The sequence below is a fragment of the Cyclopterus lumpus genome, chromosome 9, assembly GCF_009769545.1.
Source record: "Cyclopterus lumpus isolate fCycLum1 chromosome 9, fCycLum1.pri, whole genome shotgun sequence".
Classification (NCBI taxonomy): domain Eukaryota; kingdom Metazoa; phylum Chordata; class Actinopteri; order Perciformes; family Cyclopteridae; genus Cyclopterus; species Cyclopterus lumpus.
Window position 1 is genome coordinate 27002794 of NC_046974.1, and position 22266 is coordinate 27025059.

Consider the following 22266-nt stretch of genomic DNA (forward strand, 5'->3'; position numbering starts at 1 on the left):
TGTTTACGTTGTGAGGTTGACCGGTAATCGCAATATGTCCGACGGCACGTGAAGGCGGCACCGGGCCCGACTACTTCCTGTAAGGGAGGCTCAGTCAGCTGTCACACTCCGAGGAGCGACACGGAGGGAGCACACGGGCGGAGAGAAGCGCACCAGCACAGCGAAAATGTCGAGTTTTAACAACAAGTTCAGCGCCTACTCGATGACGGAGCTCAACGAGATCCTGGAGGACGACGAGAAACTCTCAACAATGGTCCAGGAGCTGGATGAGGTGCGTGAAGCTGCCCCGCGGCTGGAGTCCAGCGTTAGCTACGGACTCACGGTTTCTGTCCTTCTTTCGTTCCTTTGTTGTGCTTCCGGTCCGGTAATGGCTACTTCCAGTCACACCGAGGGACTTGTGTCACTAATATGTGCGCTGCTAGTCAGCCGAACGTCCTTGTTGTACAACATGAATACGGCATGCCTCGTTAACCTTGGGAGCGGAGCGTTGTGTCGAGTGTAACGCGCACGGGGTTCCCAGGTCACGCCAGCTGGTCTCCGGTCAGTCGCGAGCGCAGACCAGCATACTTGACTGTCTTCGAACCAATGGTCGGTCATTGCCCGTCGACGGACACGTAAACAATGGCCTCGCTCCGCACGCCAAGTGAAGGCGCAGGGAGCCCGACACCAAGGGACACACAACTTAACACCCTATTGTCTGCCTCCGCTCAGCGAACACCCCGGAACAAGAAGTAGTGCTTCCACCGTAAGAACAACGATGGTACAGTTGGTTGCCAGATTACTTTTCACATTCAGAATATGTCTAAAGTGATTTTAGTTTGTACACGACGTGAGGCACTTTGCAGAAGGAGCATTAATTGACTCTTTCAGAGTGTCTTCCTCCGAAACCATTGAACCAAGGCCATTAGCTTCCCGTGTGGCCTTGGTCCAGCAGCACAGGGACTCGGCACTTTGTGAACCGGCTGAGCCCTCTGATCATATCGGTCTGATCACGGGCTGGTTCCACAGGAGCCATAGTCCTTGGAAAGTTGTTATCTATTTTTACAACAAACAGAAAGGTGCCATATCAAGAGGGAGTGCAGACAGATGTGTGTGTGTGTATATATATGTGTGTGTATATATATATATATATATATATTTTATTTAAAGCAACAAATACAACAACAATATATACAATACAAGGACACAGGTACAATCACTGCAGTTGAAAAAAACACAGGAAAAATACCTTGTATCACCCCTTTTCTGGTTGACAGCTCTGTTTAGTTTTTTTTACCCACACCCCTCGTGTACCCAGTGGTTTCATGTTCTCCCGTAGCTTACTGGGAGGGGACCAGTCGTGTCACCAGACTCCACTGGAGAGATGGAACCAGGCGAGTGAAGACACGCCCGAGCCAGAGAGGTGCAGCGGCTGGGAAAGTCCTCTCTTTAGTGAGGCGCCGTACGGGAAACAGAAGGTGGTGTCATGAAGGCGTTGAGTGAAACCCGAGAGCGCTGAGAACTCCGCCACTGGAGTATGTATACGCATACCGCTTGACACCCGAGGCGTACAGACGCACCGGAGTGTACTGGAGCCAAATAATCTGCCCTCAAAACAAAGGCGGCACGTGATTGAATAGTGCAACATGCTTCCGGCGTGAATTCGTCCAGATTCTGTATCTCCTATTTTTCAAGTGAATTGCACTTGAATTTTGCATACCTGTAGCATCTTTTTTTAAATACCCAAAAGGCGTATGTGTGTGTGTAATAATAGTAATTTATTTGCTCAGGCAGCAGCGTGACACATTTCAACAAAAGATCTGATCTTTTCAGCAACACTTTGAAAAGCTACCTTGTGAGTGTCCACTGCGCTAAAAGCCAGCATGATCTCCATTTACAGGGCGACCCAGTTCAAACGCACCATGTTTTCAGGCTCATGGTTTTTTTAATCTTTCCGTTATACGTTACATTTTGAAGTGAGTTGAGATTAAGCTGAGGATCATCTCTCGCATTGGGCTTCCTATCTTTGGCTAATCCGGGGTGGGATGCTTTACAGAGCATAGTCACTGCAGCTCAAGTAAGCGCCTCTATGATGGTGCTTCTGTTTTAATGCTAGATTCAAAACATTAGATCTTAAAACAAAGATCTTGATCAGAGCCGTTAGATTTTGGCCCGAGTAGCATCCTCGTTCTACTCTCTGTGTGTGTGTGTGTGTGTGTGTGTGTGTGTGTGTGTGTGTGTGTGTGTGTGTGTGTGTGTGTGTGTGTGTGTGTGTGTGTGTGTGTGTGTGTGTGTGTGTGTGTGTGTGTGTGTGTGTGTGTGTGTGTGTGTGTGTGTGTGTGTGTGTGTGTGTGTGTGTGTGTGTGTGTGTGTGTGTGTGTGTGTGTGTGTGTGTGTGTGTGTGTGTGTGTACATCGCCGGTTGTCTGTCTTCGGGGAACTCGGCAGAACGTCAGCCGCTCACGTTTGAGGGTCAGAGTTCCCGAAGCTTGGTTTCAAGCTCATCCTGTTTCACACTTGCGTAACGACGTCCTGTGAGATTTTCGTGTAGCTTACCTGTGTCTATTTGTGGTTGGGTTGCTCCACCACCAGCTCTTCAGCAGTCCAGGTCTGTATTCCATCCAGACGAGCTCGTAACCTACATTTCCTGTGATTATGTCAGCCTTTTCACGGAGCGAGTGGAGCATTCACCCCCTCCCCTCTCCTCCCCAGAACAAGCCTGCTATTTAAAGGTCTGCTTCGAGTGAGCCAATGGGCTCGGTCTAAAAGGGAGGCCGGCGGTCACCTCTGGATACGATGGAGCGGCACAACGGGCACGTTGAGCCGCCCAAACAAGGCCTTCCTCGGGTCACTCTTGTATTTGTAGAGTTTTCTCGACTTGTTCCCGCTGCCCAATCCCGGTTAGATGTTCACATTCAACATGTTTGTAGGATGTGTGAAATGAGTCATTGGTGAAGTAGCAGGGGCCTACATATTTTCAGGATCTCACTGCTCAAGTGGCATACTTTGCTGCTTTCTCTGTTATAAACATAGACCGCGTATAAGAAACGGACGTATTCACCGTGACGTCAGCCGTTCGTTTCTAGACTGCCGTTATGAAGCCTCGAGTGACGTGAAACGAGAGGGCGGAGCTAAGCACAAGCGAACGCTGAATAAAACGACTCCCAGGCCCGGACAGCTACCGGTCTGTCAAGAGGTAGCCCCGCCCACTAGCCCCGCCCACGAGCCTGCGCCGCTTTACGGCCCGTTTGGGACTCTAAATGGCACCATAACTTACTAAAGGAACCTCGCGCTCTGACATTTCAGAGACAAATCGATCAAATCGGTGGTGAAACGGATCGTTAGCTGCAGCCCTAATTGTGTTTGTGTTATTTGATTTCATTTAGAAGCAACTGGCTGTGAGCGACAGGCATTTTGACTCCAGTACTTCTGTAGTTACGGCACACCTGAATGGAATGCAGCCATGATGATGATGATGATGATGATGATGATGATTATTATTTTTATTATTATTAGAGACCTGTGTTTTTCCTGCTATAACAAGTCTGATGTCTGATGGAAAGGGTTCATGGTTTAGTAACAGGGCAGCCATTGATTGACTTGATTGTCTGTCTCAATTGAGTCGCATCACGCTGCGGAAATTAAATGTTCAGCGGTTGTAAAAAAAGAAAAAAGGGAGTGAAGTTTCCTTTTCCTCGCCTGATTTAATTCTTTTCACAGCTCTCTGACACATTTCTTCTCACGGCTCGTCTTTCTAAAAATACGTTAAGAGGCTCGTGGGAGCTGTGTGAAAAGAAACTGGCAGGTTAAGTGCAATGATTCATATTTAATAGTCACTACTTTTATTATATATTTCTCCCAGCAAAGAATCAATATTCCTTGCAGAGGACGGCTTCATCTCACCCGGGTTCAGTTTGAATCCAGCATGAAAGAGAAAGAAACGTACTACGTCTTTTAATATATTTTTTCTCGTTCCCTTGTAGATGCAGGAAGTCCAACAGAGTAAGGAGACCACGCTGGTCAGCAACCGGACCCTGGCGGAGCAGAACCTGGCCCTGCAGCCCAGACTGGACCACAAGAAGGACGAGCTCACCAAGCGCTACAACGGTCTCCAGGAGAGCTTCGAGTCCTACCAGCTCCGGAAGTCCACCCTAGGTACATGAAAGGGATAGCAAAAAAAACCAGTTATTGATTGGTTCCTCTCGGCATCCTGAATTTTTAATGTTTCACCCAGCCCGAACCGAATTTCAGTACTCTTGTCCATGAAGTCGTTGGAAAACCGACACATAGACGAAATGCATACGGGACGAGCTTCAATGGGAGAAATCTGACCCACGATTTGACTTTCCTTGGTGGTCTGGGTTGGTTTAAGAATGGTCAAACCAAAGATCAATATTACCAGGAACCATGAGCTCCATGTCCGCTGGCTGCAAATGTTTTTACTCAAATGAAAATATCTTTTTTTTCTAAACCTAAAGCATCTAAAATTGAGCTAGCCGTCTCAAAAGTTCAGACGCTGGTGTCTCTGTTGGGCCGTTCACCAGGAAATATAATGCAACGTCACCGGTTGTCGTATTGCTGATGTCTAATGCAACACTCAGGGTTCGTACGGTCATGGAAAACCTGGAGAAGTCATGGACTTTTAAAATGGTTATTTCTAGGCCTCGAACAGTCCTTTTCAAAAAAAAAAAAAGAAGAAGTTTAGCCCAAAGGTTTTGGAAAAGTTCATATGTTCATTTACGCAGTTTGATTAAAAGAATAATCATTTATATAAATGTTTTTCTTTAATCAAACTATTGTCTCATTCATTTGTGTCATTTAAAGTACACTCATGTACACACTGAGATTTCACAACATGTTTGGTCTTGGAAATTTGGTTTAAAATGATGGAAATCCATTTTTCAACATGTGTATGAACCCTGAACACAAGTCTGATTTAAGGCACAGGTGGTGCCGGTTAGCTGAAACCCAACTGCTTTGAGCTGGCTCAAACCGGAATGAGAGGCCAACTCTGGTCTCAACATATTTAGTACTGTAATACATTAAATCATTTGACCAAAGCTTGTGTTCTGATTTTAAAGATAATAAAAAAAGCCTGGAGTCTTGGATGGTCTGCCGCCGGTTTGAGAGTGAACCTTTTTCCGACTCTTTGTTTGATCTTCTCCTGCGTGAACACACACTGAGGAGACCGGTTTGTCCAGTTTCTCGTGTTTCCGATCACACGTCGTCCGCTTCCCCTTTTATTTGTTTCTTCCCTAACACGTTGTCCCGTCTCCGCGGTCGAACTCGCTGTTTCGCGGTTCAGCCGGTTTTCAGATCTGATTTTCGCTGCAGGGTCTCATGAGCACTTGTCGGGGCTTCGAGAACCCTTAAAAGTCCATCCGGGGAGAGGGATCCTCCTCTGTTGCTCTCCTGAAGGGTTCTTCCCTTTTTTCCCTGTCAAAGGTTATTTTTGGGGAGTTTTTCCTGATCCGATGTGAGGTCAAAGGTCAGGGATGTCGTATGTGTACAGATTGTAAAGCCCTCTGAGGGGAGTTTGTAATTTGTGATATTGGGCTATACAAAATAAACTGAAATGAATTGAATTGAAAAAGGCGCAGCTTCACAGGACTTCCTAGTGTGTGGGGAAGCAGGAGTGACGATGCTTGTGGCGCATGCGCCGGGCTCCAAATATCACGTCGACCCCTCGGCCACGGCGATACAAGTTTGACTTTACCTTCCTCCCTGCGAGGCATGCAGACTCTAAAAGCCACTATGTGTACCAGTCTGCGGGACTCTGAAACGGCACATTCGTAGTTACTTTCAACCCACTCGATGATCTATTCACGAAACCTAACAAGTAGTTGCATTGGCGCCGCGTTGCATTGGCGCCGCGTTGCATTGGCGCCGCGTTGCAGTGGCGCCGCGTTGCATTGGCGCCGCGTTGCATTGGCGCCGCGTTGCATTGGCGCCGCGTTGCATTGGCGCCGCGTTGCAGTGGCGCCGCGTTGCATTGGCGCCGCGTTGCATTGGCGCCGCGTTGCATTGGCGCCGCGTTGCAGTGGCGCCGCGTTGCATTGGCGCCGCGTTGCATTGGCGCCGCGTTGCATTGGCGCCGCGTTGCAGTGGCGTCGCGTTGCAGTGGCGCCGCGTTGCAGTGGCGCCGCGTTGCATTGGCGCCGCGTTGCATTGGCGCCGCGTTGCATTGGCGCCGCGTTGCAGTGGCGTCGCGTTGCAGTGGCGTCGCGTTGCAGTGGCGCCGCAGTGGTGTTGCAGTGGCGACGCAGTGGCGACGCAGTGGCGCACGCTTCTCAAAAGGTTTGACATTCGAGAATAGAGTTCACTGAAAGCTGCCTGGATCTCCCGCTCATCTTCCGCGTTATGCGCCCTAGCTTTTCCTTTGGCCCCGCCTCCCGACCTTCACCAAGCCGCCAGGTCTCAGTCACATGAGCAGAGGAAGGAACATAAGTTTGGATTCTACTATTGGTGCACGTATTTGTATTTTTTTAAGGACTGAATGATTCAAGTGTCCACACTGGGGAGTCGTGTGGATCCGTTTTGCTTGTCCACCTTTAGCTTAACCCTTCGAGGCGATAACGAGACAATCTTTGATTCACGATCTGAAGCGGCGGGACATCCCAGGCGCCAGCAAGCGATTGCTTTTGTCAAATGTAGGTTACCCAGCGTCTCCCCCACTCCTCCCTGCCTCCTGTCCACCAGCCGTCCTCGTACGGATGGATTTTATGTGCCAGATTTTTCACCCAGATGAAGGATCCGACCTGCAGTAGCCTGCTGTGTTTTGTTTTGTTTTTAGTTATTATATTTTGCATCCAGTTACATCAGCGCCCTCCTCAACCTTTTTTTCCCGGCCTTTGTCTACCCTTCCCTGTCCATTGGAGCCCCATCACCTCCACCTCCACCTCCACCACCCGCATCACACAGTGGGGCCTTTGTGCTGCCAGGCAAGCTGGTGTAAAACAGGCAGGAGGGAGTGGTGGATGACGGGGGCCTGCAGGCAGGGAAGGTGGGAGGGGGGAGAGGGGAGAGGGGGAATCACAGCAGAGGTCAATGTGGATCCACTTACTAAATGGCTGTCTCATGATCTCCGGGCCCAGACTTTTTGCTCGCCGCTCGGCCGGAGAGTCACGACTTACATCCTGGAAGGTTTTTTTTTTTTTCCTACTCAATCAAAATCTGCCAGTGAAATTTGGCAAACCAACATTATTTATTTTTTTTGGCATCCTGCAGCAGTTTTATTACCAGTTAATTGGCCGATTTGATTTGTTTGTGAAATTCTATGGCGCGTTGCATAAGATCTCCTTCATGTTGGTCCCTCACAGGTCAGCCCGCTGACACGTGAAACCAGGAAGGTTGTGCAACGTTAATCATTAGTAACTTGGCCACTCACTGTTCCTGTTCCGTGTGTCACGGCCTTTGCATTGTGCCGTCAGGGATCCTGTTCTTACGGATTGTGACGAGCGAAGCGTTGCAGGGCAAACTGCAGCCAGCTTCACGTGTAATTCGGTCATTGTTAGCCAGTTATTTAAAACTTGTGTTGGAGTAGCGACAAAGTAAAATCCCTTGAGGTTTGGTTATATTGCTACTTTGTGGCCTTTTATCAGGGAGAGAGGGTGCTTACAGCCGCTCCTTTGGCTCCACACCCCTTCAAGCAGGTAGCCTCCCATGAAGATGCAAATCCCGGGGCCGGGCTGACGCACGAGCCAAGACAATGTGAGGCCGAGCCAGAGCGCACATGCGTGGAAACGGCACCCAGGTGGCCCCGCATAGGAGGCCGGCGCTGGAATGGCACATCGGGTTAGACTGGAATCTCTACTAGAATTGGAGATCCGCTAACTCGTGGAGTGAGGGTGAGTTGACAATTCTGCACCCAGCGTCGGCGGTCTTGATTGCGTGTGTGTAATCTTGCCCGAGCTGGTCTTTCAGTACTGCTTAGGAACAAAACAAAAACCCGACTCCCTCCTTCGAGACACCAAGCCTGTTTCTGTTGACTCTGGGGCTTTGCGAGTTCACAGCAAACAAGAGAGGCGTTGTGGTTGTTCGGATGTGTCATTTCACCTCTGATGCCTCGGCTTAGTGCACCTATTGTTATTATTCATTTAATTTCTGTTTATGTTACTGAGGGATTATTTAGAAGAAACAAAAGGTTGTGAATTAATTGCGGTATTGTTGTGTTGCAGCTCTGTTCTGGACAAAAAGGGCCCTTTGTCAAGTGTAGCATTCAGTGATGCAGCTACAGCGCCACCTATTGGCCAAAACTCAGACACAACACCTACACATGGCACACAGCGTTCCAGGCTTTCTTTAGTTTTTTATGACATAACATTTAACATTTGAGCAAACCTGAAGCTGAACTGTATGCATCATCAAAAATGGCCACAGAGCGGTTCTTTACCAACAACAATTGTTGGCGTTCTATGTGCATGTGGCCGGACCTTTTTATCAGGATTGATCTGTCCGCAGCCACAGAAAAAAAATCCTTTTGTTTTTTAAGACCAACACTTTGAAAGTTGCAGGCCGAATTGTATTTCACATCTGTTCAATATGTGTTAAGTGTTGCTCAGTAATATTAAAATGTTCTTGTTATGTAACAGACCACATGTCAGGAAACACCTCCCTGGACATCTTGCTGGCCCTGCTGCAGGCGGAGGGAGCCAAAATAGAGGAGGAGACGGAGGTAAGCGTTGGATGACTTCATGTTATACCTGCAATAGTTACCGGTCTACGACGGCTCATTGGGGCTGTTTTAGGTTAAGAAATCAAAGAATAATCCCGGAGCTGGGGGAAGGGGGTAATGCTAATATAAAAAACACATACAAAAATAATAGTCGTGAATTTGCAAGAAATTAAACGTGTTTAACTTGAGCTGCATCTTAAAGTTACTACTTTTATTTGGATATTCCTGTTTCACAACCGGTTTTAAAATTCCTCACAGTAACTTTAAGTGGTCCTGTTCCCAGTTTGTGTGTACTGCAATTCTTTATTTGACCATGGCTTTATGTCATTATTTTATTTTGACACCTTGTCTGAGTGTAGTTTTGAGAACGCTTTGTAAAAAACATGCCAACACAATGAAAATGAGACTCCTATGCCCCGGTGCATGCTGGGAAGCTTTGCCCTATGCCCCGGACGACCAGGAACCTTGACCTCATTGTCTGCTATGTTACTTTTGTCACCTCAGATTTACATCACACGCATGTAGCACCGCTTTTATCTTTATTTTCTTTTAGTTGTACCAATCAGATAAATCATCTTTTTAAAGTCTTGCCTCGGCTCTCTCTCTCACTCTCACTCTCACACTCATTCACTCACTCACACAAACAAACCAACCAATCTCTTTACATGTGCACACCAGAACATGGCCGACTCCTTCCTGGACGGCGACGTGACCCTGGATTCCTTCATCGACAGCTACCAGAGCAACAGAAAGCTGGCCCACTTGAGACGGGTAAAGATCGAGAAGCTGCAGGAGATGGTGCTCAACGGTCACCGGCTCCCTCAGGCGTCCGTCCCCAACTCTCGATCCCAGGATGTGTCGGCAGCGGCCAGGCCCTCCTCCCTCTTCACCGAGGCCGGCAGCGGCTCCTCCCCTGTCGCCCAGCCCCGGAGGAAACCTCCGGGCCCTCCGTCCCAGCCGGCCCCGGTTCTAAATTTGGGTCCGACCGCCCCACAGCCTTCTCCAGCCTTCTTCTCGGCATCGCCGTACCCGCCGATTCCTCCCAGGACGGGCCAACCCTTCCCCAACGTCCCCTCTGGCTACCCAAACCACTTCCTCTCTCAGTACCCACCGGCTGTGCCTCAGCGGCCCCCGCCCCGTATGGCCCCGCAGCCCGGCTTCATCATGCAGTAGATGAATGCAGGCAGCTGCTGCTCCAAGAGGGGTGCGTGTCGGTGACTTTACACTACTGGAACTCATCCGAGAACGATTTATCATTTTTCTTCCTACGACGTCTGCCTCTCTTGGAATACGACCAATCACAATGCAAGAGGGCAGTCCCGCATTGGCCGGTCTGGTCACATTCTGCTCAATCTCTGATAATCCATGTGGATCCGCTCTCACCTCTCGCTCCCGTTAATGCTCCCAACAAACGACAACAGCAACAAAGAGAGGAGATGGGTCCTCGCTTTCTCTGGCTGTCGACCGAGCTGGCACTCGTCATGTATCGGAACCTTCTCCGTCTCCTGCCGGTGCCCACCGATTGGTCGCCTTCAGAAGTGGTTCTCCAAGCTTTTACGGAACGTTATTCATTAAAAAAAAGGGGGTTTGATTAGTCATTTCCACCCACGGCATACTAACTTAATGGTCATGTATATGCAAGCAAAAAGAGACCCTAATTACTGTGCAGTAATGCCCCAATACATTCAGGCGAAAACTGCATCTACGCTGTGACTTTAATTTTTTTTGAGAAGTCTTACAAATAAATTTGAGTAACTTTGGCGTCAGAGAGAGAGAGAGAGAGAGAGAGAGAGAGTCCGGCCCTGCACGGTCCCAAGATGGCTGACTGTGGTGCTCGGTCCGTCTCGGTGACAGAGTTCGGAAAAGAAAACGAGTTGAAAGCGAGGGATTAGGAACAAATGACTCGGCCCCGTAGCCTGGAATGAAGGATTTGTCTTTGTATAGCCATACAGTACACATCGGAAGTTTGTTGTTTTTCTGTGGGTTCCCGTTGTGATGCAACACTCCAATTATTATTTTTTTAACGAACCTTTGTCTTAAATCCTCCTGGATTGGGATCAGAGATTGCAGCAACTGTTGAGGCCCCCCAAACCCCCAACCCCTGTTCGGGTTTTCTTTTCCGTCTCTCAAATACTCCCACTCCGTGTTCATGCACCATCGCTCCCCAACATGTCCGTTGTGTGACGTCGAGCTCAAACACTCCTTTTGTAAACGTGCAAGGGGGATTTTTCTTCCGTGGGAACTTTGCGAGGTCAACCTGGCTTTGGGAGGAACCATTTAGTTTTTCTCCTCCCAGCCGCTGTTGCTGTGCACTGTTGAAGAGCCACGAGTGCCTACACTTGAAGTTACGTTGATGGCGTCCAGCTGACTAAAAACCCAGCCGTGTTTCTCCATGTTCAGCTGTTGAGGATCGAACCACCCTCCCTCTCCCCCAGCAAGCTGAGCCTGTTGGTCCTCTCCTTCTCCTGCTGCTGATTTTATGTTCTGCCAGATGGTAGGAAAAGGCGGCATCTGACTGTCGGGCTTTGCTTCCCCAAATAGAAGCAGAATCGCCTGGACAGAGCGACACAGTAAACGCCAGAGAGACGGGGCCCCTCCCTGCATGTATTGTTGTAGCTGTTATTGTTTTTCAGTTTTTTCTTAATTGGTGAAATAACCCGTCACATCTGGGTGGTGACGCCCCACCTCGAGGCCGAGAAGTGGTCCGCAGGGCGAGTGAAGCCCACCTGTCAGCAGGCAGAACTACAGAAATGGCTGAAGCTAAAACATCAAAATCACGATGAACCAGCATTTCTGAAAAAAAAAGAAAAAAAACTAACTATGATAATTATTTTGTGCATGACCTTTGCTCTTTTTGTCCAGTCTGATTCCTCTTTTAATACTTTGTTTGTTGAGCTGCTCTCTACGTTCCAACTGATCCTCGCTCCATGCTTTTATATGTGGTTGGTGATATTTTCTGTGTAATGTTGTAGGTATTTACTTATAATTAATGTTTCAGTGGAATTTAATGCTATTTTCAAATTCAATAAATCTCAGATTTTTGTATCTGCTTTCATCCAGTTGCTTTATTATTACACATCTGACTTTTCCCTTTGAATGTCACCCAGTCAGCTGGCTCAGGCAGCCATACTGAGCAACAGGGTTTTTTTAGTTTGTTTTTTTAAAGAAAACAAAGTAAATGAAGCAAGACCGCCATCTAGTGTTCCTGGGGTGATAATGAATGAGGGTTTAAGTAACACTGGTGGACAACCCAGTTTGATGGTGTTATGTTTAATGAAAATAGATCTACATAAATACATCTCTACTCTAATTGTGTCCAATATTAACAGTACTAACCCACAGGTATATTTTGTTGTAATGTAAAAAATAACGTCACGTTAAATTTGCAATGTTTTGAGTACTACATATTGTAGTATACAAATGTATACACTGCAAGACATGAACAGAGGGCTGAGTACTGATGACGTGATTTAAAGTAATTAATTCTCACACTCAATGTTCTGCACGTCATTTTTAATGGAATATGTAACTCGTTGCAGACTGGCTGTTTAATCGGATGTGATTTATTGTGATGCAGTACATCAATGTAGCGTATTAACAAGGACCAAACATGTTGTGGTTTTGAATGCACCTCTGAGCGTTGCATTCAATGTCCCATTTGACGCACGGAAGATTGCGTTTTTTACTATTGTAAAAACCTACCACTCTGAGCGTGCTGTGTGATGCGCGTCTGGTTAGCCCGCTGACTGGTGCCCAACATCAAAGTAAACACCGACGCGTTCACTCCGTTTGAGCCGATGTCGTCATCATCACTGACTTCTGGGGCACGCCCACCACCATCGGGCTCGTGTTAAAATGGGCGTGTCACTCGCAAAATATCTTGTCTTTGTTTTTCAGCTGTCACTTTAATTGGTGGCGTTGAACATCTTGTTGCTGCGTGCTTCTTAAATAAAACTTTCTGGTACATTTGGGCCACATCAGGGAAACTCGTAAAAACGGCAATTCAAAGAACACTACGAGCTAAAACTACACGATAGCTGTCTGCAGGGACTATTCACGCATGTAACGCACCACGCTTTTGCTGCAGTATCTCGAGTTTAAAAAAAAAGTGATGCGTCGTGCGCGAGCAGAAGCAAAAGAAGGAGAACAACAACAAAAAAAGCCGATCACTTGAATAGAAAAGGTTTTTTTTAATTTTGTAACGCACCCCGAAACCACGCGTTACGTTTCCACAGTCGCGTCACCTCGGCTCCACCATGTTGTAGGAAATCCGCCGCTCCTCCTCTCTGTCAGATTATAGTTTAATCTGAGGGGGAGGACACACCGTCAAGACGCCGTCTGCATTTTGGGAAGGACTCTCGGCGTCTGTCCCCACCGAGTACCGTAGAACGCGACTTCACGTGAGACCGACTCGTTTCTCCTTCGTACAACGCAGCGGCCTGCGCGTGGAAGATGAAACGCCGTCTTTGCCGACACGTTAAGATGTTAGCCGGCTAACTAGCTGGACAAAAAGAGTAACTAAATCGGATTAGCCGACACCGGCCGCCTCCTCCAGGTACTGTTTGTACTTGACAACTAACACACGGCCCCCGCTCGCCTGTTCTTTCATGTGAGTTGCATTTCTCCATTTTCTTTCTTTTCCTTGTGTCAACATCACTATTACTTTGTGCCGTAATTGTTCGCTAGCATTAATGTCGCCGCAAGATAGCTAGATAATTAGCCTGCCGACCCACAGCAGGAGCGCGAGCTCTTTTTCAGCTAATCTTCCCGTTCTGCCGGAAGAAAAAGGGGCGAGCGTCCCCGTCAGAGCCTCCGACCGAGAGCCGAGGCGGAGCGGCGGCCACCAGGCGGATGTGCTAGCTTGTCTCCGGGCCAGCTGCCGAGAGAGAGAGAGAGGAGAGAGAGAGAGCGCCCCCTCAAGATTTGAGCCCCGACATTTAGCCCTCAGACGAAGCAAAGATGTCCGGGAAGGATAAGGACAAAGACAAACCGGAGAAGCAGTCCACCACGGAGCGGCTGGTGAAAGGTGAGCGCTTTCTTTTCGGATGCACGTGCGTACAGTGAATAATTACTTCCGTTTCTAAATGATTTGACCAAAAAGAAAAGGCAAAGCTAACGCGTGATTTGGGGAAAACCCCACCTGTGGCTTTTGGGGTAACTTTGTCCAAACCTCTGCCTGTCAAAAACAAAGAAGAAGGCGTTGAGGAATCATCCAATCTTTTATAACGTCCTCCATAGTCCTATCTAGTGGAGCTTTTCTAACGAGGTTGTCCCGGCTGGTCGGACATGCGTCTGCCCTGAGACGAGACGGGGCAGGACGGGCAGAGCCAAGTGTGAGAGGGAGAACCCCCCCAGCACTCTTAATGCCAACGCAGCCTACTGTACATCCCCGTCCGTCTGCAAGGGCACTGGGAGAGTGTCCTTCCAGGGGACTGTGGAATGCTGAAGTGTGAGCCAGTGGGGGAGAGGGGGAGTTAATTGTGGAAAGAATCTCCCCAGTGATGTTCCCAACATGGAGGGAGAGAGAGAGAGAAAACAGCATGACAGGGAAGAAGAGAGGGACGAAACGTAGTGAGGACAACTCAGCTTTTAGGGTGCACCCCCAAACCCATACATCTGAAATAATGTGTTGATGTCCACGCCATGCAGGCTTTCGTTTTGAGGAGATGGTTGTAAAATGATGCATTAAAATAATGCACGCTTCGGGGGAGAGTATCACTTTAGGTGTACGGTTGGAAGTTGCGGACTCTTCAAAATAGTTTAATCCATAATAAGTGTTGATCCTTTTGTGGCAGAGATGTTTCCAGTGTAACTGGTGGCTGTAAGAGGGCTTAACTGGTAGACTGCCTAAAGACTAATGCTGCTCTGGTTGTGTAAGTCAACAGTTAAGCTCATTCACCTCGGTGGCGCAATTGATTTAAAAAAAATTTTTAAACCAATTTTTCTCATTTGAGACAAGACTTTGCGCGGCTCCATTGTGACATCGAGTCGCCTGACGTGACAAAGAGATTCACGCCAGCTTTCGTCACAAATCGAACCGCATTGAACCTGAACCTCTGTGTTTGTCAAATCAAATCAAAGGGCAGGCCAGAGGGGAATGCACGGCACATCGCGATCGACTGACAAGCCGTGGCAAATGGGAGGAGGAGGAGGAGGAGGAGGAGAGTGGGGTGTGTAATACATTCACCGATAATTAGGGCAATCTGAAGTGGACTTCATGATTCATCCAGCCACGGTCTGCTCCATTCATCTCCACCCGGCCGCATCTTTGTAATTCAATCCCCCATCCATTGTGTTGATTTTGAAAACAATGGGCGAACATATCCCCGGCTCGTATCAGCTGACCCCAAACCCTATCCCCTCGGTGGGCGAGGTGGCGGACAGTCGTGTCTTTTGTTTTCTTGAGTCGTTTGTTGTCATGCCAGGCGGGCGCGAGTGTCGGCCCCGATGTATGCCTGCTGGTTTGGAGGAGTTCATCAAACATTCATGCTAATTAGGCAGGGCAATTTTTTTCTAATAAGAAGCTGATCTCGGGGGGGCGGGGGCTTATTATTATTATTATTATTAACAAAAAAAACTCTTTTTTTCCTCCTCTTCATTGAGTTGTGTGGTGGAAAAAACCCAACAACCTCACCTGGTCGGCCCCGTCGTTGTCTCCCACTGCAGTGATTCTGGCTGCCAGAGGTTTATCTGTGTTTGAACAGACCTTGGTTGTACAGGCAAACATACATAGAATGTATTATCATTGTTATGATTAGGAAGGGGGGGGCTCATTCCTGTTGAGTTGGAAGGAGTGTTCAGCTCTTTGAGGCCAGCTATCATTGTCCAGCATGGCTAATTAACGCTCATAAATTTAGCGTGGTTGTCACTCAAACGCCTCGCGGTCGGGTTATCTCGTGCCCATTGTGTGGCCCATTCTGTGCCATCGCAGCTTTTTACTTTCCCTCTATCTGCTTCGTTCGGACTGGAGCCCTGCGTCAGTGTAACAAGGCTGTTAAGTAAACAGCCCTTAAATCTGGAAGCCCTTGGTAATAGAGGCTTTACCTAATCCGTTCTTAAGGCTCGTACCTCAGCTTACAGCCCTCCTCGCGGCCGGGCCTCGTACAGGCCCAGGGAGCACTTACCTGTTTATTTATACCACACTGGTCAACAACAAAGCATGACAGCTTGTCCACTGGCTAGCCAAACTGGGGCTTCTCCACAGAGTGCTGCAGGAATGAGCCGCCCCCCCCCCCCCCCCCCCCCACGCACACGCACACAACACAAAAAAAACCAGAAATGAGTCAGCATTTTTGCGCTTACCGGGTCACCTTTGTGTCAAAGTCAACGTGGTTTTTGATTGGATGCCTGGAACAAAGTCTGTGTTTAACACGGGCTGAAGAGATTTCAAAGTCTTGTTTTAGGTCAGTAACTTTTGAAGCTTTGTACACATCTTCAAAAAGTGTCTTAATTACGACATCACTATCCTCCTTTAGGTCGGTAACGTGAAGACACGTGACCGCAGTGTAGTCCATGTATAGCCTGATGATAGCTTGTCACTCCTGCCAATTCCATTCACGCTTGATGAATTATAAAAGGGGTGTTCGTCATCTTGCAAAATATGCGAGTATCATAAATCTTTGTTTGCCACAGAGCCACTAATTTTCTACAATAATCCAAAATCCAATGTAAAGAATCTCACCGGCTTTTTGTTGACTGAACCAGTAGGATGCTAATTTCTGGGGTTAACCTACAAAAATCCATTTATAGTCTGGCCTAACTAATAGCAGTTACCAGCATCTCCTGCTCCTGAGTCAAACATTCATATTCAACCATTTTCAATTCAGTTTATTTTGTATAGCCCAATATCACTAATTACAAACTCCCCTCAGAGGGCTTTACAATCTGTACACATACGACATCCCTGACCTTTGACCTCACATCGGATCAGGAAAAACTCCCCAAAAATAACCTTTGACAGGGAAAAAAGGGAAGAAACCTTCAGGAGAGCAACAGAGGAGGATCCCTCTCCCCGGATGGACAGATGAATAGATGTCATTTGCTTCATTGAACCAGCAATAAATCCAATAAATGCATTTTAAAGGCTATAAACCATCAGTGGACTCTTTTTATATGTTCATGTTAGTCCAGACTGATCCTTACCGCTGCTGCATCACTGATTAGCAAACACGCACCCACACAAAAAAAATTCATAAACGCTTTTTTCCTCTTCTCTTCCTTCACATTGCACTTTGATTTGCTCTGCGTGGGTGTGACAACATTCTCAGAACGCCTCCCTCCTCCTCCGCTGGCACGGCTTATTGCACAAGGAGTTCTGATTTCCACGAGCCGGTACAAGTATTCATGTCGCATCTGATGGCACAGGGTGTCCTGTGCGCCGACCCCTTGGTGCATTTGTTGATATCAGGAATCCAGGATGAGAAATGTTCACTGATCATATTTCCTGCGGTTCTCATGCTCACTTTCTCTTTTTTTTTAAGCTGTACAAATGCAGTCGCTTTTGACTGTCCTATTGATTTATTTGCACTTTTCTACGTTAAGTCTCTGCATGCCCTACAGACAGTGGTGAAAACCCTCCGCTAGCTTTACACCATACTTAATTGGTGCCATAATGTATTTGGTTTGTGCCTGGCTTGTTATTAGATAAACCAGCTGTAATCCCTCTCACTTTGCAAGCCCTGGGAGTGAGACGGCTTGGATCATACACTACTACTGTTTTGAACATGTGCAGCTTAGTCGGTCCGCTCCCGCACTGTGGACGCTTTCAATTTGAGCCCTTTTTTCTTTTTTTTATGTAGTAGTTGCTACTTTTTATTAAGGGCACAACAAATTGACGATGAGCCATATGAGCCGATACGGAACGTTGTTCTGAAGTTGGTATACAAGGATCCAGACTTTCTTTTTTAATTTTCTACTACAAAATTCAAAATGTGATCCATTTACTTTGTCATCTATCATGTTTTTTGTGTGGGTACAAACACACAGTTCTAATAAGGAAATAAAAGATTGTTGGCATTACATATTACAAGCTAAGAGCTAGTGGTAGAAAGTTAAACACGGCATCATTCCTTCTCTAATATCTATTTTATACATCTCAATTTAATATGATGCCTCGATATGACGAGACCATCAGCGAGACGATCAGCAATATCTATATTGTTGATCACCGGGTCGGATTCTACGAGGTTGAATCATGCAGGTTTACCAGAATGAAGGACGACACCGGAGAACCAGAACCAGAACCGATCAGCGCAGACTGTCAGACCCTGCTGCAGTAAAATTAGGTTTTCTGAAGGGAATCTGGTGCTCGGAAACTACTACGACTACTTTTGTCCAAAGAGAACGACAAAATCAACACAATATGAAAGCTTCATAGCTTCATGTTTCTTGACAAAAACTAAATGTTTCCGAGATAACATTTGAACACATCGTGATAACCACACTGATGATAATACTCATTTTCACTGAGCAGACCTTGAACGCACAATATGGAACTCCATGGACCCTCGGTGCGTTAGCGGTTAGCTCCGGTACTGCCAACGTTACCAGCTCTCCTGCTTATGTGTTCACAGTGTGGCGTTATCAGGGATGGGGACTTGAACTAGCACCGATGCCGACCTCCGGCCATAAATGTCGGCAGTAAATATGTTCTTATTCTCAATTTCACGCGATGTTATTAATACCCGGTTCACATGTGTGCCAAAATGCTCATCATGTAAAACAGAAAGGATGCCAACGCATCCTATTTTTTTTTTTTACATTTATCCTTTATTTATGCAGAGTTATTAATGTTTAATGAAAAGACGTCGATGCTCATCTTATCTGTGTGCAATACAAATATTTGTATTCTTAACAAAATGTAAGGTAAAGAGTATTAAGCACATTTTTATGATCATTAGGATGAAACCGTGAATTGGATTAATTTTGTCCTGGATAATTGGGACATAGTTACACCACTACTTTTCATATGTTAACGCTTGATATAATTCACTCCATTAATGCTCCATTTTGAAGAATTGGATTGAGTTATGGGCACATATTACAAATATCGTATATTAAGTAAGGGGAGCCTGTTTAAAGAAAAACATTTTTAGAGAACATCTTAATGCTGGATCGCCTGCTGGGCAGTAATTCCATTTAGCAGTTTTAGTTTAGATGAAACCGTCGAGTCTCATCCGGGGAGAGCATTGACTTTTAGCGGTGACGGTAAAATGATTGTTTAGGTGGTACGGAGCAGATTACTAAGAGCAGGGGTGGGTCAAGGGAGGTGCGGGGCTTCTTACAGTCTTGTCTTTTGCATCACTTGCATGGCATTATCATGGATGTGTGTGTCTCCCTCCTCTTGTGCCAATGACGTCACCTCACATGATTACAGCGTTAGAAGGTGCAGTCTGAGCTGCAGAGGTTTTTTTTTCTAGGGTCATATGTTATGTTTTACTTTCATGAGGTTGACATCTTTTCTTGCATAGATGCACCTCAATTGTCTTTTTAATACATTTCCAATTTGTGATCAACTGTAAGCTATTTATCCTAATAGGTGTTATGTGTCCCCTCCCCGACAGCCGTGCCATACCCTCCGCAACACAAGCTGACGGTGAAGGAGCTATTTGAAAGTGGCAAGCCCAACGCCGAGCTGCTCCGCAACCACCTCGTCAAAGAGGGCAGGGTGGAAGAGGACGTGGCCCTGAAGATCATCAACGACGGGGCCAACATCCTCCGCCAAGAGAAGTGCATGCTGGAAGTGGATGCACCGATAACAGGTAGGCTGGCAAGATGCTCAGAGGGGGGACGCTGTGATGGCAGCTATGACCTCTGACCACCTGTACGAAGTATACACGACACGTCAGTGGATGAATATCTGTCAATCAAACTCTTGCCAAAGCCGCTGGGGAGAAGAGCTTCAACGTCTTTTCCATGGAGAAAAGCCTCCAGTGTCGTTCTTTGCTCTTCTTTCAATGAAGGCACACTTAGCAGTTCTGATAGATCTGACGCTATTTTAGCATCGAGGCTAACCTCTGGAATGAACAGTCAACACTGTTGTTCTCTCCCACACACCTAAGCCACGCCTGTAACTGCTGGTAGCTCCTCCCAGGAAGCTAATCGTCCGTGCTCTGGCTCACCGGTGAAGAGCATGCTGGGTACAGCTCGCTCTCCTTTGCTTGCTATAATATAATTCAGCTGTTACACCGCCGAACGGCATGCTGGGTACAGCTCGCTCTCAGTCTATGTTGGTGTGAGCTTTTGCACCCAATGCATTACTTTGAAGGCCGACCAGATGGGTTTTCTTGCCATGCAAGCTAACAATACCCCCACCCCCCACACCCATGACATGGTTGCATCCCTCTGCAATGCTAGAGTATGGGTGTCATTTGGGTGCAAAAGCTCACACCAACATAGACTGAGAGCGAGCTGTACCCAGCATGCCGTTCAGCGGTGTAACAGCTGAATTATATTATAGTACGCGAATGAGAGCGAGCTGTACCCAGCATGCCGTTCAGTGACATACAAGCAAAGGAGAGCAAGCTGTACCCAGCATGCTCTTCATCAGGTGTAAACGTTCATATTGTAGCAAGCGACTGAGAACAAACTGTACCCAGCATGCAGTTTGGCAGTGCATCAGTGGGCGAGCTGAACCCAGCAGCAGGCTATACCCAGTTCGGCGGTGTGTAACAGTTGACGGGGGTCCCCTCTCAATACATTACACGTTACTTATAAATATGTCCTGTAGATCTCAAAAGCTTGCATTCGTTGCTCCACTTCTCTTGGTTCCCTTGTGGAAAAGAAATGCAATGTTGATTGGCTGGATGGTTGTCAAGAAAATGGAAAGACTGACTGACTCCTTCCATTTTAGTTAGATTTCCAGACAGCAGAGATGGTGAAGTGGAGTCGAGAGTAAACACGACCTAGGCATTATTATTCCATTACAAAACTGTTGTATGCCAGCAGCTGGTTCTGTGCTAGACCCAAGGGCCTCGCAGGCTGTCGAAGTCAACTCAGTCATCAGTCGGTTGCCTACAAGTATCCGCTGCTCCCTCTAAGATGACCTGTGCATGGCCTCAGTCCCATACACCCTCCACACCCACCCAGCTCACAAGAAATATAATTGTTCAATTCTGTCTTTCCTCGCATATAATTTACAACCACAGTTGGTTTACCACTCGTTTTCCCTCAACACATCAAAAGTCATGTAGCGTAAAGTCTGTATCCGTATTCAATTCAGTTTATTTTGTATAGCCCAAATCACAAACTCTCCTCAGAGGGCTTTACAATCTGTACACATACGACATCCCTGACCTTTGACCTCACATCGGATCAGGAAAAACTCCCCAAAAAACCCTTTCAGGAGAAAAAAGGTAAGAACCCTTCTGTAGAGCAACAGAGGAGGATCCCTCTCCCCGGATGGACAGAAGAATAGATGTCATGTGACCAGATGAACAGAGTTACAAAGTTACATAAACATTCAATGAATATGACAGAAGGTATGAATAATTAGTAGTAGGCATGGACCACCATCCAGACCTCCACAATCCATGAGACAGAAGGAGGAAGAGAGGCGGGGCATCAGCAGGGCCACAACAGGGGGCAGGGCCACAGAGGCAGGAGGCATTGCAAAGGAGGCGGGGCCAACCAATGAGGCATGAGGCACAAGGGAGGAGGCGGGGCCAATGAGGAAGGAGGCAGGGCCAATGATGAAGGAGGCTAGGCCCAGACTGTGGCCTAGGGGCCGGATGCAGGAAGCTGTGGCAAGGAGTCAGTATAGTACTAGTATTCCTACTAGTTGTTGTGACATGAGCAATTTATTCCTATTCCAATTAACAGCAGCGTGTTTGTCTTTTTACAGTATGTGGCGACGTCCATGGACAATTCTTTGACCTTATGAAGCTGTTTGAAGTGGGGGGGTCACCCAGTAACACGCGGTATCTCTTCCTCGGTGACTACGTAGATCGAGGATACTTCAGTATTGAGGTAAGGTGTTGCGTGTTCCAGGTTTGTTGTTTGTCATAAATGTATTTTCCAGTTTAAATGCAACTCATTTGGGTTTTGTTTTGCATTCCGTTTGTATTCACCATTTTAATTCCAGTTTTGCCAGTGTTTTTTATTGCAGCAGAAATGAGTTCTGTAGATTTACATTTTCTGAGTTTATACTTTTTATTTTTCATTCGAAATGAATCATTTTTTGTTCTACTGCAGTGGAAATGTACTGCAATGTGGCACAATAATATCAAGTCATAATTTTAACAATGTGATGTGTTTCGGTGTATTGCTACGCAGTATTGGTTTGTAATGGGTTCATAAGATGTCTTTATTTTGACCTTCACTTCACTCATAATGTAGCCGGACCTCTGCTGCTTCTCTCCCATGGTGCATGTGAATTAGGACCGGATTCAAGGAGTTGATGTACAGGGTTTTGCATCAGAATAGTTGTTAGGCCTGGTGGCAAGTATCTTTAAGCTTTGTTTATACGCGTATGTACGGAGGAGTTTCTACTCTCTGGTTGCATTACTCTCCGAAATGCCAGAAGGCGTACAAACGAAATGAACTGAAGAATCTAAAAGACAACGCGTGTAACTCCTAGACTGTAGGTGTCACCGGCATTAAAGCCATAAACTAACC

The 22266-nt window shown here is 47.0% G+C and overlaps 2 protein-coding genes across 11 annotated transcripts in view; both read left to right on the forward strand.

Annotated features, from left to right (window-relative positions):
• Positions 1-52: 52 nt before the first annotated feature.
• On the forward strand, positions 53-11697 carry vps37ba (VPS37B subunit of ESCRT-I a). Its single transcript, XM_034540869.1, has 4 exons — positions 53-271; positions 3962-4133; positions 8570-8652; positions 9331-11697. The coding sequence occupies exons 1-4, from the start codon at positions 167-169 to the stop codon at positions 9823-9825; spliced, it is 855 nt and encodes a 284-aa protein (XP_034396760.1). The 5' UTR covers positions 53-166; the 3' UTR covers positions 9826-11697.
• ppp3cca (protein phosphatase 3, catalytic subunit, gamma isozyme, a) overlaps positions 10418-22266 on the forward strand; it is a 34195-nt gene continuing 22346 nt past the window's right edge. For 3 of the 10 annotated variants that reach the window (XR_004609942.1, XM_034540867.1, XM_034540866.1), the window contains exons 1-3: positions 12525-13678; positions 19215-19412; positions 21494-21618. Coding sequence is in view for 9 of the 10 variants with exons in the window: in XM_034540867.1 (XP_034396758.1) it covers positions 13612-13678; positions 19215-19412; positions 21494-21618 (390 nt within the window). In the remaining variant the exon portion in view is untranslated. Of the gene's footprint in view, positions 10447-12524; positions 13679-19214; positions 19413-21293; positions 21403-21493; positions 21619-22266 lie in introns of those variants that run through there. The other 7 variants (XM_034540864.1, XM_034540858.1, XM_034540861.1 and 4 more) reach the window with 7 other exon arrangements.